Genomic DNA, 13,084 nt, shown 5'->3' with positions numbered 1-13,084 from the left:
GCATTAGCGTGCCTTAACTCCCTCTGTGAATTGTCCAAAAAACATCATGTTAATCCAGCAGGACCAGGAGCTCTTATTGCTGGTCCTCTATAATAAAACACACATGTGTTTCACTCACTTTCTCTGCTGTTAGTCTTCTGACACTAATCTGATCTGAAGCAGGTGTTCTTGAAGGGTTGTGGTGGCACGTTAGAAAAAAAAAAACAATTAGGAAACCAGAGGTGTAGAGGTGAGAGGGAGTGAACGAGAGGTGTGTGAGGGAGCAGGAATAGGAAATGACATAGTGTACGAGGCCACACATGTGCACTGCAGTGCAAATAGAGGAGAACAAGTGCACAGGGACAGAGTAATGGCAGCTGGGGCTCATGATCCTGAGAGTGCAGTCTGTTTCCCATGGTTTCCCATGATCCCACATATTGATTCAATTATCAGGTATGTTGGAGAGGACTGTGTGCAACAAGGAAGACGGGGAATATGTTTGGCTGTGATGATGAGTTATAGAAAATGTAGAATTAAGAGTGACATATATGAGATGATGAGATGTCAGACTGAGTCAGTTGGAAAGGGATCATTCTGAATGATAAAGGAGCCGTTTATGTGGAGAGGGTGTCGTGGGTCGGCGCGAGCAGAGAGAAATATTTGTGGGCAGCACTGCTGTGCACTCTCTGCCCGGGGCTGCAGAGGCTGTCCAAAAGCCCTGACAGGATTTTGGCTGGACGCCTTGCACGTGAGTCTAGCAGCTGGAAGATGGAGAGAAAAGGAGGAGAAGGAGCGATGGAAGAGGGAGCCAAGGCAGTGGAGGCCAGTTCCCAGGCTCTAGCCTCTGGAGACCCCCGAGGAGAGGAAGCGAGTGGAGGGGGGTGGGAGGAGGGAGGAGGGGGGGCTGAAAGCAGCTGCATTGATGTCCTTCTGCAAACAGTGCTTCAAATCTGGCTCAAAAGTAGCATGATTGCAGGAAATGGAGCCTTTTGTCACTCTCATTAATATTGTCAGAAAATGGAAGCTGCTGTTGGTTGATGTATAGATTTTAACAGTGGATCGAAGAACAAAGTGGATGTGAAGTGGGTCATTTACAGTGGGAAGTCTATCACCTAAATATGCAGTGCTCTTAAAGGCTGTTTTTTCAAGCATCTTTCAGCCATTTGTTTTAGTAGGCTACCTCAGCCTGTAACGTGACTGTTTTTTTAGTCTTCACAGGGTAATTTTCAGATGTAGCTGGTATTTTACTGTACTTGGGTTGAAAAACTTAGACATTATTTTTCTTGAGCTGTGTAAAATGATGGTGAATATTTGACGTACATCTCCCATGGGAGCTAAAACACAATTATAGAAAAGTGACAATATTAAATCAGGTTAATACAGGGTTTAAGATGTAACCGACTGCAGAAAGGGAATCACTCTTCCTGTCATCTGTGTTTATAAAACACATTTGACTGTTTCTGATTTATAAATCCTCATCTGTGGTACACATCAGCGAGGGTTGCATGTGCACACGGCAGGAGTCTGTCCGGCTGCTGTGATTTAGAGTCGGTGGAATATTTAAGGTCCGTCTGACAGGAGCAGCACTTTCACATGCAATAAAAGAAGGGTGGGATTTTAACGCACATTAAATGACCCTCAGCAGGTGTTTGTATACACCTCCCTTATTTGTGTTCTTTATTTTATCTTCTTTTTCCCAAATCAATTTTATGCTGTTTTTTTTTCTCCCTTGTCATCCAAGTGATGGGTTATTTAATTTTATGTCTCTCTTCATCCCCAGGGCTGCGGGGCATCATGTGGAAAATGTGACTGCAGTGGTGTGAAAGGAGCAAAGGTGAGACTTGTTCATGACTTCATTTTCCAGTTTCACTAACAGTCAAATCCCTATCTCCCCTTTTCTCTTATTTGATATTAGACAAATGCCGGTTGACCCACTGATGCTAAGAGTGGGCTGTCTAAGCTCACAGTGGGCTGGAAGCAGCTGTGACAGTGTTCACTGTGTACGGACTAATGGGGTCAGTTCAGTGGGCCCGACTGGAGCTGCATGGGTCTGGGTGGAAAAGTATAGAGGGTGGGGCTCAGTTACAGAGCAGAGACCACGAGGGGAACAAAGATGAGCTTGAATTAGAGCAGGGTCCGGACACACAGATGGGCTGAAGGCTTTATTCCCATCGGTTGGAAGGAATCTCTCACATATACAGATGCACAAGTGGTGGGGACACAAGCCATGAACTGGCTGTGAGCCCTTGAGCTGTCAGCACTTCACCGTGACTCTCAATCACCGACCTGAAACACAAAAAAGTCGGTCTTAACTGTGCTGGGGAAAAGACAGCGTTACAGTGACTACATGTTTCTCTGCGAGGACAGCTGCGGTAATGACAGCAGCAATGTTATTCATATTCTCACATGAACAAGTCAACACCAAAACCAGCAATGAATTCATGTGGCAAGTATTGTGTATGTGGCAACAACTTAATACAGCTCGTTCCTCTGTGCCAAGACCTCCATTGTTGTATCAAAATCATTAAACATACACCAGCGAGCCACAGCAGCGCGCCGGGTGACGTGTTCCTTTATCACAATGAACACGGACACAGTGGTTTATTTTCATTCAAACACAGTCTTGCTGCCACAGATATTCACAAAAAAACACAGAATCCACAGTGGAAAATAGTTTCCCCCCCAAGAGAAGCACTGCTTACTCCCCCATGGGTAACTTTTGTTAAAGCCCATTCTCAAAGTTCAAGTCCTCAATGGGAATGAATGACGTTAAAGCTCCCACATAAAGTCCCACATACAAGACGGACTAGGCAGTACGTTTTTAGAAACATGCAAAGAAAGTGTTGGTTTTTGTCTTTTCATGGAATCTGATAATGAGAAAATACATATATTATATAATATCATCGGCCTTTTCTTGACCAGCCTACATATAGGTATTTCCTTTCAATTCCTCTCAGCTCTCAGCTCTTAAGCGTTTGGAGTCCAGATGGCCACAGTGGGCCATGACATTATTGACGGAGCAGAAACGAGGAAAAACATTATTTTAAAAAATTGTAATCACTCTTGGGTTAACTGGTCACAACCAGTAGACAACTTTGAAAAAGGGGTCACAAGAATACACTTTTCTTTTATGTTGCTACAAGCCAGAAATGTTGGCTCTAACGCAGTTCAATCTAGTTTGATTTATTTTGCATTTCTAATCGTGCCGTTTTGTGTGTAACGTGTATATTATTGGCTCAGTTATCAGGCTACTGCAGAATGTTATCTGTCCTCTTAGTGCAACAGTCTGGCCTTTTATGGCTCATTCTTACGGCAACAGTAGCCAAACACTGAGCTCACGCAAAAACAACAGATGTACTGACTGTGTTCAGTGGAGCCCGGCCAGTCTACTGTGGATTCAAAGCGCCTCTGTTTTTTCTAAGTTGCCGAAAGGCCCCAGAAAGCCTACACAACATCTCCTGTGAGCTTTATTTTTAATGATATCACTTCCTGAATGTTCACAACAGGGGGCGAACCTTAGATGATTCCAGTGGTTCAAATAATTCAGTATTTCTCCACCGAGGAAAGCCGACTGAGTTTCGCTCAGGGAATGGAAATCAATTGAAAAGTAATAACTGCGATATGACTGTTTCTTTATTTATATATTTATTCCTGAGTTTTTCTCATCACTGACTCATGCTCGGCAGCAGAAAGATGATGGTGCACTGCTCACCCTCGTGAAACAATGCTTCCATCTAGTGGCCGATGATATATCTGACAGTAGTATAGCTGGGTCAGTTTTAGGTCACTTTGAAGAACACAGAGGAGAGGACAGTTCGTTTTTTATTGTTTTCAATTCAGTGCTAACATAAAGCATTATTTGTTAAACTGGGATTAGGTAAAAAGAAAAAACAAAACAAAAATATGTATGTTAAAACATTATTTTATAGTTTAAATCTATATAAAAACAGTCCTGGTCGTATTGCGTTTTCCAATCATAACTAGTTTGTATGACAATTATTTTTCTTTCTTTTTTATAAGTATATTTTTTTGGCTTTTTATTGCCTTTAATTGATAGCACAGTTGAGAGAGAGACAGGATATGGGGAGGCAGAGAGGGGGAATGACATGCAGGAAAGGGCTGGGATTCAAGCCTGGGCCACCTGCAGTGAGGATTGTAGCCTCAACATGGGCTGGCAGCTCTACCAAGTGAGCTAAATGCCGCCCCGTATGACAATTCTTTTAAATGATGACATTTCATGAGGTTAAACTGATTTACTTAATTATGTTTTTGGCCTCGAAGTGTTTGAGCTTGGCTTAGATATAAGAATACAATCAGTGCTTATTCTAGGAACATTTAAATGAATCATAGATCGTTTGAATTCACTGAGTCTCAGTAAAGTTCATACACAGTGACTCTATCTCCTTAGATAATTTCATTAAAGGTCTTGAAATTTCCTGCGATTTAAAAACATTCATGGCCAACATTGTTCTTTCTAATCTAAGTTAATACAAAGATCTTTGTCTTTGTGTATCATTAACTTGATGGTCTGTGCGTCACAGGGTGAGCGGGGATTTCCTGGTCTCCAAGGTAATATGGGATTCCCAGGGATGCAAGGACCTGAGGGGCCTCCAGGCCCAATGGGCCCCAAGGTCAGCACACACACACCCACACACCCACACACACACGCACACACAAATGAATAACCATGCATAACTTTACTTGGATCTAATATTTGTCCCAGGGTCCATACACATGGCATTGTGAACTCATTTTATTGTAGAGGGATGGCAAACACATTTCAGACACACACTCTTATGTAACAACAGCAGTGATAAGTTAAAAGAAATAACAACAATTACTGACAACTGATTCTGATTCAGTATGATCATAATGATGTCATCTCTCCTCATAGGGAGATTTTGGTGAACATGGGGCTCCTGGAATGAAAGGAGTGAGGGTAAGTGACAAACCACTAGAGACAAACCATCCATTCATAAATAAATTAAGCTTTTGTATGTATTTTCACAAGACAGTAATTGTGATGTGGTTGTGATCTTACAGGGCCCGCCTGGTCTGCCAGGTTTTCCAGGAAACCCAGGGCTACCAGTAAGTTCCTTTCATCTGCCTTCATGTCTCACATCCTACAGCAATCCAGTAAATCCACCTCATAGTGTGGTCTAACATGCAATCATCCCCCCATCTCTAAATAACATGGTTTTTAGATTATGTTGTCATTTTTAGGCTACACATCAATTTTGAGCGGTGTGTGTGAGGTATTCAGTGGTTACAACAGCAAATGATCATCAGGAAGCTGTGGAGACTTTGTCAGTGTGTGACTGCAAATTGTCTCCTTGTGTGCACTCCCCCTCCTGTCACTCTTAGGGTATCAATGGAAATGACGGCCCACCTGGTGCACACGGTATCCCAGGATGCAATGGAACTAAGGTAAGCAGGTCAGATTAGTTTGCATAGGTTTTGTGACCTTCGGTAAAGTGTTGATGACCTCTGACTGTGTTGTGTGTGTGTGTGTGTTTCAGGGAGATAGAGGACGGGATGGTTCTCCTGGATTCGGTGGTCTTCAAGGACCCCCGGTAAATAAACTTGACTCACATGACAATCAATTTACAAGATTTCTACATCATGTTACCTAAGCAGTATCTCAGAATGGAAATATCCATCCTGCCATATGCGCCATGAATTAATCTTTCCACTGTCTTCTCTCCTCAGGGCATCCCAGGACTTCCTGGAATGAAGGTCAGGTTACATTTCTAATATATGTAAAAAAAAAAAAAGTTCATCAAACAGCACATGTATTAATCTGTTTTTCATTTTAATGTTCGACTAAACCCCCCTTTTTTTTTCTCCACAGGGAGACCCCGGTGGTGTGATTGGGATTGTCCCCCTGAAAGGAGACAGAGGATACCCCGGCACTCCTGGATTACCTGTATGTTGTGTGTTTATTTGCATGTTGTTTGCTCTTAAAGATGCATGCATGCATTGATCCTGTCCTTTGTAAATGAATGGTGACAAACTCAGATGATGTAGTCTCCAAATTCTTCATTCTCCCACAGGGATCAATCGGATCACCTGGACCTCTTGGACCTCCAGGACCTCGTGGCTTTCAAGGACCCAAAGTGAGTTTCCGCCACAGCGATGGGCGATCTATCTCTTTATCCTCATCTGTTTTCATCTGACAAGATCTGTGATTACTTTTACGAGCCAAGGAAATCTGGAAATGGTCTAGAAAGAGCTTTGGTCTGGAATTCCTCTTGAATGTTTATGACATGGCAGGTTTTCGATAGATGGACAGATGATTTTTTCACCGTTCACTAGTTGGATACTTGTTTGACTCATTGGTGCACTCTGATTTGCAGGGTGACGCTGGCCCCCCTGGCCCTCCTGGAGAGAAAGTAAGATTAATCATACATGCAATCCATTTTATGATAATAGAAAAAAAAATCTATCATCCTCTGACTGACTCAAGCATCCAGATGAGATGTCACAGGAACCTCTGGTTTTACTTCCCTACAGGGGGACAGGCTGGCTTTTGTGAGTGAGAAAGGAGACAAGGTAAGGAAACAATGATTTATTGTATCATTCTTTCATATAAGATAGATTATTGCTTTGTATGTTACAGAATACTCAATAGAAATCACCAATTTTAGACATTCTTGAATTTCGCTGGGTTATTTGCTTTTATTATTTAGATTTGGGTATATTTTATCATGCATGGTTCATATGAGATGATGCTGTAGCTGTTGTTAATTGTTGCCATCTTCCTGCAGGGTGATCGGGGTTTTCGTGGCCCACCTGGTCCCCCTGGACCCCCTCCATCAGGTGTAGAAGGAGGAGGAGTCACAGTGAACATACCTGGACCACCGGTACTATATTTGCTCCTTATAAACTGAATAGAAACGGTGCTATTTTTAAGTACAAATCACAAAATGTATGTTTATAAAGAGATTGGAAAGGATTGATTTAATAATCTTATTTCCTAAACGTACTTTTGTTTTTTTCTTCCTGAAGGGCGAGAGAGGACTGAAAGGAGATAAAGGAGACAAAGTACGTACTTTGTTATTTTGTATTTTATACTTTGTTATCTTTTATTTCCACTTTCTACTTGAAGGCTGACTTTGACTTCCTCTGCAGGGCTTTTGCATCCCTCATGCTAATGGGATCAAAGGTGAAGCTGGCCCACCTGGACCTAGAGTAAGTGACATGAATATGCAATGTTTGAGCAATTTGAATTCTTTAAAAAATTTGAATCAATTAGAAAAATTGCGATAAGTTGTGTCATACGTAAGTGTCTGTTTCTGTGGTTGTAGGGTAAACCTGGTAAGGATGGAGAGCCTGGGTTCCAGGTAAAAATGATAACTTACTGTATTATCCATCCTCTGCACTGTCCACCTGTTCTTTTCGTTTGTTTTGTAAAATATGTAAAACTAAAGTGCTGCACACATTCACACAGGGTGAAAAAGGATTTGAGGGACCTCCTGGATACCCCGGCCTCCAGGTAACTAATGCACTGTTTTGTTACTTGACACATATTCAAGTCTGTAATCTGAAACTTAGATCCTTAATTTCAATTTTTGTCTTATTTCAGGGTGAAAAAGGAGACGTAGGACCACCAGGTTATGTAAGTAACTCTCTGTTTTCTAGTTACTTCTATAAATCTCTTTCTTTCTTTCTTTCACCCACCCCCTTTCATTTTCCACCAGCAACAAAGAGGGTGAGTTCTTGCAGCTGCCAGCAGATGTCACTACATTGAAATATTAGATCATTTTAAAGGTGCATTTCAACAGATGTTACCACTGTGTATTATATACCATTATAAATCACTTTTATAACTAGTCTGTGAAAATGACATGGAATAGCATCACTTCAGTCAGGCCTCTAGCTTCATTCAGAAAGACCTGGTATTGATATTTTCTCTGGAAAGTATGGAGAATTTATCAATCTGAAGAGACGTTTGTACATCAATTACTCTCAGAAAAAATCTTCCGCAATACACAAGGTACAGGTGGTGAATTTTGAAGACTCTTATGTTTTTCTTATTTCTTTTTTTTTTTTTAAACAATCTAATTAATTTCAGGATAGGAGAGAAATTATGAATTGAACTCATATCAATTTTTTGTTTTTTCAAGATGTGGATTTACCATGAAGATATGCTACTGAATTTCATTATGGGAAATGTAGGGTACATAATTAAATAAACTTGAACTGTAACATCAGTGAGTTTTGTAAAGGTTGCAACAGTACAGTGGAAATGTTCAATCAGAAAGGACAATGATTGAAACATTGCTTTTCAGCCTGGGGTTGAATAACTGTTTTAAATCAGATCAGGATTTTTTGGCCTCTACTAATCAATTTTCACCATTTTGTTAAACTGTCTCTCTCAACAGTCCCAAATCCCCAAATCTAAAACAGTGCAATCCTAACTCACTGACCTTAATTAAAGTACAGATGACGGACAATTCTGTAATCTTAGTAAGTGGCAGGCAGTGTGTGTGTTTTTATATACTATATATATAATTGGCATCGATGCTGCAATAAGAGAAGCTGAAAGCAGGAGGAAGAGGATTTTGAATAAAGCTTACACATTAAATTAGAAATGGACCTGCATCCTTAATCTTTGTAATTTTATAATTTTAGGGTAATGGTGCCCCTGGCCCTCCTGGTCCTCGTGGTCTCCCAGGGCAAGAAGGACAAACAGGTAAAAAAACGGCAGTGGTATGCGACTACATAATGTCTTTGGATGCACTCACACTTTCATAAACACCTACTGCAGTAAAGATGTTTCCTTCATATTTGGTTCCTTCTTCTATCTGTAGGTTTTCCTGGCCCACGTGGATTTCCAGGTCCTCCAGGTAACGAACCTGAACACTTCAATGTAACGTAACGAAGCTGCATAAGGCTACATATCAGTCTGACACATGCTGATCTGAATAATGCACCAACTTTGTCTTTCTCCTTGTACCTCAGGTTCGTTCATTGAAGGCCCTCGAGGAGACAAGGGTGAGAGGGGAGACGTGGGTCAGAAAGGAGACCGGGGTGTCGACGGAGAGTCTCTATTTGGACCTCCAGGGCAACCAGGAATTCCTGGACCACCAGGAGAACCAGGAGTCCCAAGTAGTATGTGTTATCATTAAATACCAATATGATTTCATTATTTGACAACAAGACAACATCCACATGAAGTGTGTATTTACAGATGTTAATCTAATCTGTGTGTCTCTGTATGTGTTTGTGTGTGTGCTATGACATGACTACACAGTTGGCCTCAGTGAATGTAACATCGAGAAAGGTAATCCTGGCCCACCTGGACCTCCAGGATTACAGGGGGAATTGGGACAGAAAGGTAAGAATGAATATGGTTACAGCTGATTGACACATGTAATCGATAAATTAAACCCATTCAATTTTATTTATTATGTTAGTAACTTTGAGATGTAGCAAAACTTTGATAGGAGCACATGTTCCACCACTCATGATAATGCCCAGTCACACACAGAAACACAGCTGAGCTACGCAATGAGGACGTTTACATAACTTAACTTTAATCTTCACAATTTAATTTCAAATCAAGGTGACAAAGGAGATACCTGTGTTCAGTGTGAGGCTTCTGGTGCACCCGGACTTCAAGGTCCTGAGGGGCCAAAAGGAGACCGCGGTGAGTGAATCTCTCACATTCAGATGACATAGCCCCAAATTTTTGATGCTATGAACTAACTAAAGTTGGCAGCTGCTGATGGACACTATGGTGCTGAATGAGCTAAAGATGTACAATGTCCATTTTCCCCTGGCAGGACCTCCTGGGTTGGTGGGAGGCAAAGGAGAAAAGGGTCAACCCGGTTCTGCTGGACAACCTGGAAGAGCTGTGAGTTGTGAATTATGTCTGAGACACTTTTGTCAAGATGCGAGCAAAGTTGAGGAACTGAAAGATATCAGAATATGTAATTGATATCTTTTCATTGAATGACCCGTTTTTTTTTTTTTTATTGTGCAGGGTAGCCAAGGTACGCCTGGGCTGATGGGATCTCCTGGTGCTATTGGTGAGCCTGGGGACATTTTCGTAGCACCTGGTCTGAAGGGAGACAGAGGTCTACCTGGTTCTGCTGGTTCACCGGGGAAGCCTGGATTTAATGGACAACCAGGGAGAGATGGCCTCCCAGGTGTACCTGGCCACAAAGGAGAACCTGTAAGTTTGAATGTGCGGTCGTCTGGTTAGGTCTTGCGATATCAGAGCGGCACATGTTCCAATCTAGCAGTGAAGTAAATGATTGAATTGTCTGTCAAATGATAATCAATGACTTGTAATAACCGGTAAGAACACAACAGGCATCGAAACATTTGAAACCCCTTGCTCCAAGTGAAAGTTTTATTGTAATCAATATTGGTTTTATTACCAATGGAAAATATGATTACATTACAGTATGATGCGAAATGTGTTGCTACTAGCGACAAACCCACAGTTAATCACATAACATCTTTCTGCAACTTGTCGTTACTGTTATGAAGCCCATAAATTACACTGTTTGGCTTTGATGTTTCATTTCATTGCTTTCATCAGTTTGGTTTTGGCACAGAAAAAAGTTGACAACTAGCTTTTAGCATTTAGCAGTTAAAGAGCTAGATACTTCCCCCAGGAGGTGGAGACCAAAAATGCAGCTAAAAGGAGAGCGAATATTGATTGTACGTCCATGAAGTGAACTGAAACATGATTCCAAATGATTGGTAATATTAATGCATAAATAAGCGGCTCTTTGCCTTTATAAGGACCAAAAAAACAATTATCATAATTTTGTTTCATTGCCTGCCACAAATTAAATCACATATGTCTGTCTCTCATCTTGTTTTTAGGCTAAAGAGGGCATTAAAGGTGAGCGTGGATTCGATGGGGAACCAGGTCGTATTGGACCTCAAGGAGAGCGGGGTCCTCCTGGTACGCCAGGCATCGGTCGACCAGGAGAGCCAGGAGAGAAAGGCAGTCAAGGGAGACCAGGAATCCCTGGAAGCCCCGGACTACCTGGTAGGCATGAGATCTAGGATTATATTGTATAAAGTTTCACTAATATCAATAGAGTTCATATTAACCTGTAGTTCAACATTGTATGTTAAACTAAGCAAACACACAGCAGTACCACACACACACCTACTACATATTCATTCATTTATAATTCATACCTTGTCCTCAACAGGTGTAAAAGGTGAAGCAGGTGTAGGTGTGAGCACCCCCGGACCTCAGGGAGTCCCTGGTCCACGAGGAGAAACCGGCAGACCTGGACTTCAAGGTAAGCTACATCATAGTCATCATGTTTCCACTTACACTCCTCTGCAAAACAATACACTCCCAATCAGCTAAGCTAGACTTTGATGAATGAAATGACATTAAAACTGGGGTATGAGCCTTACCTGACAACGTCAAACATAAAAACTTGTTGTTCTTATTAACATACACATATTATTCACACATATTTGAAGATCACTGGTGACTGATGTTGTTTTTTCTATCCAAAATGTTGCTGTTTGCAGGCGACAGAGGCTTGCCAGGAGGGGCAGGTTTGCCAGGTTTCCCAGGACAGAAGGGCGATCATGGACCCACTGGAATCGGTTTGCCAGGTCCAACAGGTCCAAAAGGTGAGTTACTCCATGTTGACCCCATTCTGCCTCCACATAAGTGCATTGCAGACCTTTCATAGGTACTTACAGCTTCTTGAAGGTACATGAACATCGTTTCATTCACCTTTCCAGGAATCAGTGGAATCCCAGGAGCACCAGGATTCCCAGGAGAACCTGGAAGACCGGGACAGGATGGTTCATCTGGACAACCTGGTGTACCTGGACAAAAAGTGCGGATTTGTCTCCATCAGTATATTGATTGACGATTAATAACAATCGTATTCTAAATGTGTATGGTTTCAGAAGACTCAATGTGCAATCATTACTTATTTATGCCAATTACTTGCAGGGTGAACCAGGACGTGGCCTTCCGGGACCAAAAGGTTCACAGGGTCAACCAGGAATTATTGGCTTCCAGGGAGAAAAGGGTAGCGTGGGATTTCCTGGTGTTCCTGGACGGGAAGGTGTGACAGGACCACCAGGACCTCAGGGAATCAAAGGTACATCACTGTTAGAAAGCCTGTTTTTTCTGTCCCACGCATTTAAAGGCCCATCTTCCGTATCAAGCACAACAATGTTTTTCATTGATCTTTAAAATTAGGTGAAGTGGGACCACCAGGCCCTCCTGGACAGCTTGGGTCACCAGGTGCACCAGGAAAAGGCTCACCTGGATCTCCCGGACCACAGGGACCAGCGGGAGAGCCTGGACCATTCGGTGAGGACAAATTTAGCGACGTAAATATAAAGGCATTAGACACATGAGTAGAAAACAACCATTTTAATGTTATTAAAAGAACGGTCAATTCCCTACTAATAAGTCAAAACGTCCGCTGTCAGGCTTCTTGCTTCCTATGAAATTTATTTCTATGTTTGCATGTTGAACAGGTCAAGAGGGTGTAAAGGGAGAAAAGGGCTACCCTGGTCTTCCTGGATTAGACATGCCAGGGCCTCAGGGAGAGCCGGGAGCCCCCGGCTTCCCAGGCCCCCCAGGCCCCAAAGGAATCCCAGGACCACAGGGCTTACCAGGCAGAGAGGGATCGATTGGAAACCAAGGTGAGATGGATAAAAAACACACAGCACATTCACAGCCCTGTTAGTACTGCTGGACTTACACATCAAGACCAGTCTCTATTAAAATTGATATAATGTAGATTTTCTATCAGCTTCACCATTTTGTTGCTATTTATGTGTTCTGTTTTTATCCAAAACACAGTAGCCATGATACCTAAAGTAATTTCAGTCCTTTTAGTTTACTTTGGTTTGGTCTTGATTATGAATCTCAACACTTCCTGTGCATGTTTCATATTTAAAGCCTCAAAAATAAGGGTGGCATAATTCCCTTAAAGCATCCTTTGGGCTTTTTTTTTTTTTACAACGGTGTATGAGCCTTTTTCTTAACTTTCATCAATTTGAAGTACTATTAGAGACTTCACTGCCTGTCCATGACCTTTTTTTGCTTTTACAGTTCACCCATTCTCACCACCAGGTGGCAGTAATGTGTAAA

At 42.0% G+C, this 13,084-nt stretch overlaps 1 protein-coding gene across 2 annotated transcripts in view; it reads left to right on the top strand.

Moving 5' to 3' along the window:
• The window catches only part of col4a1 (collagen, type IV, alpha 1), a 37,712-nt gene that overhangs the window by 16,734 nt on the left and 7,894 nt on the right, over positions 1 to 13,084 (top strand). The window contains exons 2-32 of one of the 2 annotated variants that reach the window (XM_085766358.1): positions 1,760 to 1,813; positions 4,521 to 4,610; positions 4,874 to 4,918; positions 5,023 to 5,067; positions 5,344 to 5,406; positions 5,499 to 5,552; positions 5,689 to 5,715; positions 5,831 to 5,905; positions 6,033 to 6,095; positions 6,336 to 6,371; positions 6,493 to 6,531; positions 6,747 to 6,842; positions 6,988 to 7,023; positions 7,111 to 7,170; positions 7,287 to 7,322; positions 7,430 to 7,474; positions 7,565 to 7,597; positions 8,614 to 8,674; positions 8,793 to 8,828; positions 8,944 to 9,090; positions 9,236 to 9,319; positions 9,548 to 9,631; positions 9,768 to 9,838; positions 9,968 to 10,159; positions 10,822 to 10,990; positions 11,160 to 11,252; positions 11,494 to 11,598; positions 11,713 to 11,810; positions 11,930 to 12,080; positions 12,182 to 12,295; positions 12,466 to 12,633. In XM_085766358.1, the coding sequence (XP_085622484.1) occupies positions 1,760 to 1,813; positions 4,521 to 4,610; positions 4,874 to 4,918; positions 5,023 to 5,067; positions 5,344 to 5,406; positions 5,499 to 5,552; positions 5,689 to 5,715; positions 5,831 to 5,905; positions 6,033 to 6,095; positions 6,336 to 6,371; positions 6,493 to 6,531; positions 6,747 to 6,842; positions 6,988 to 7,023; positions 7,111 to 7,170; positions 7,287 to 7,322; positions 7,430 to 7,474; positions 7,565 to 7,597; positions 8,614 to 8,674; positions 8,793 to 8,828; positions 8,944 to 9,090; positions 9,236 to 9,319; positions 9,548 to 9,631; positions 9,768 to 9,838; positions 9,968 to 10,159; positions 10,822 to 10,990; positions 11,160 to 11,252; positions 11,494 to 11,598; positions 11,713 to 11,810; positions 11,930 to 12,080; positions 12,182 to 12,295; positions 12,466 to 12,633 (2,470 nt within the window). Of the gene's footprint in view, positions 1 to 1,759; positions 1,814 to 4,520; positions 4,611 to 4,873; positions 4,919 to 5,022; positions 5,068 to 5,343; positions 5,407 to 5,498; positions 5,553 to 5,688; positions 5,716 to 5,830; positions 5,906 to 6,032; positions 6,096 to 6,335; positions 6,372 to 6,492; positions 6,532 to 6,746; positions 6,843 to 6,987; positions 7,024 to 7,110; positions 7,171 to 7,286; positions 7,323 to 7,429; positions 7,475 to 7,564; positions 7,598 to 8,613; positions 8,675 to 8,792; positions 8,829 to 8,943; positions 9,094 to 9,235; positions 9,320 to 9,547; positions 9,632 to 9,767; positions 9,839 to 9,967; positions 10,160 to 10,821; positions 10,991 to 11,159; positions 11,253 to 11,493; positions 11,599 to 11,712; positions 11,811 to 11,929; positions 12,081 to 12,181; positions 12,296 to 12,465; positions 12,634 to 13,084 lie in introns of both variants that reach the window. The other variant, XM_085766357.1, reaches the window with a different exon arrangement.

This window comes from Trachurus japonicus, chromosome 21, assembly GCF_045865225.1.
Source record: "Trachurus japonicus isolate A0001 chromosome 21, Traja_1.0".
NCBI lineage: Eukaryota > Metazoa > Chordata > Actinopteri > Carangiformes > Carangidae > Trachurus > Trachurus japonicus.
This window is presented reverse-complemented; position numbering and strand designations above follow the sequence as displayed.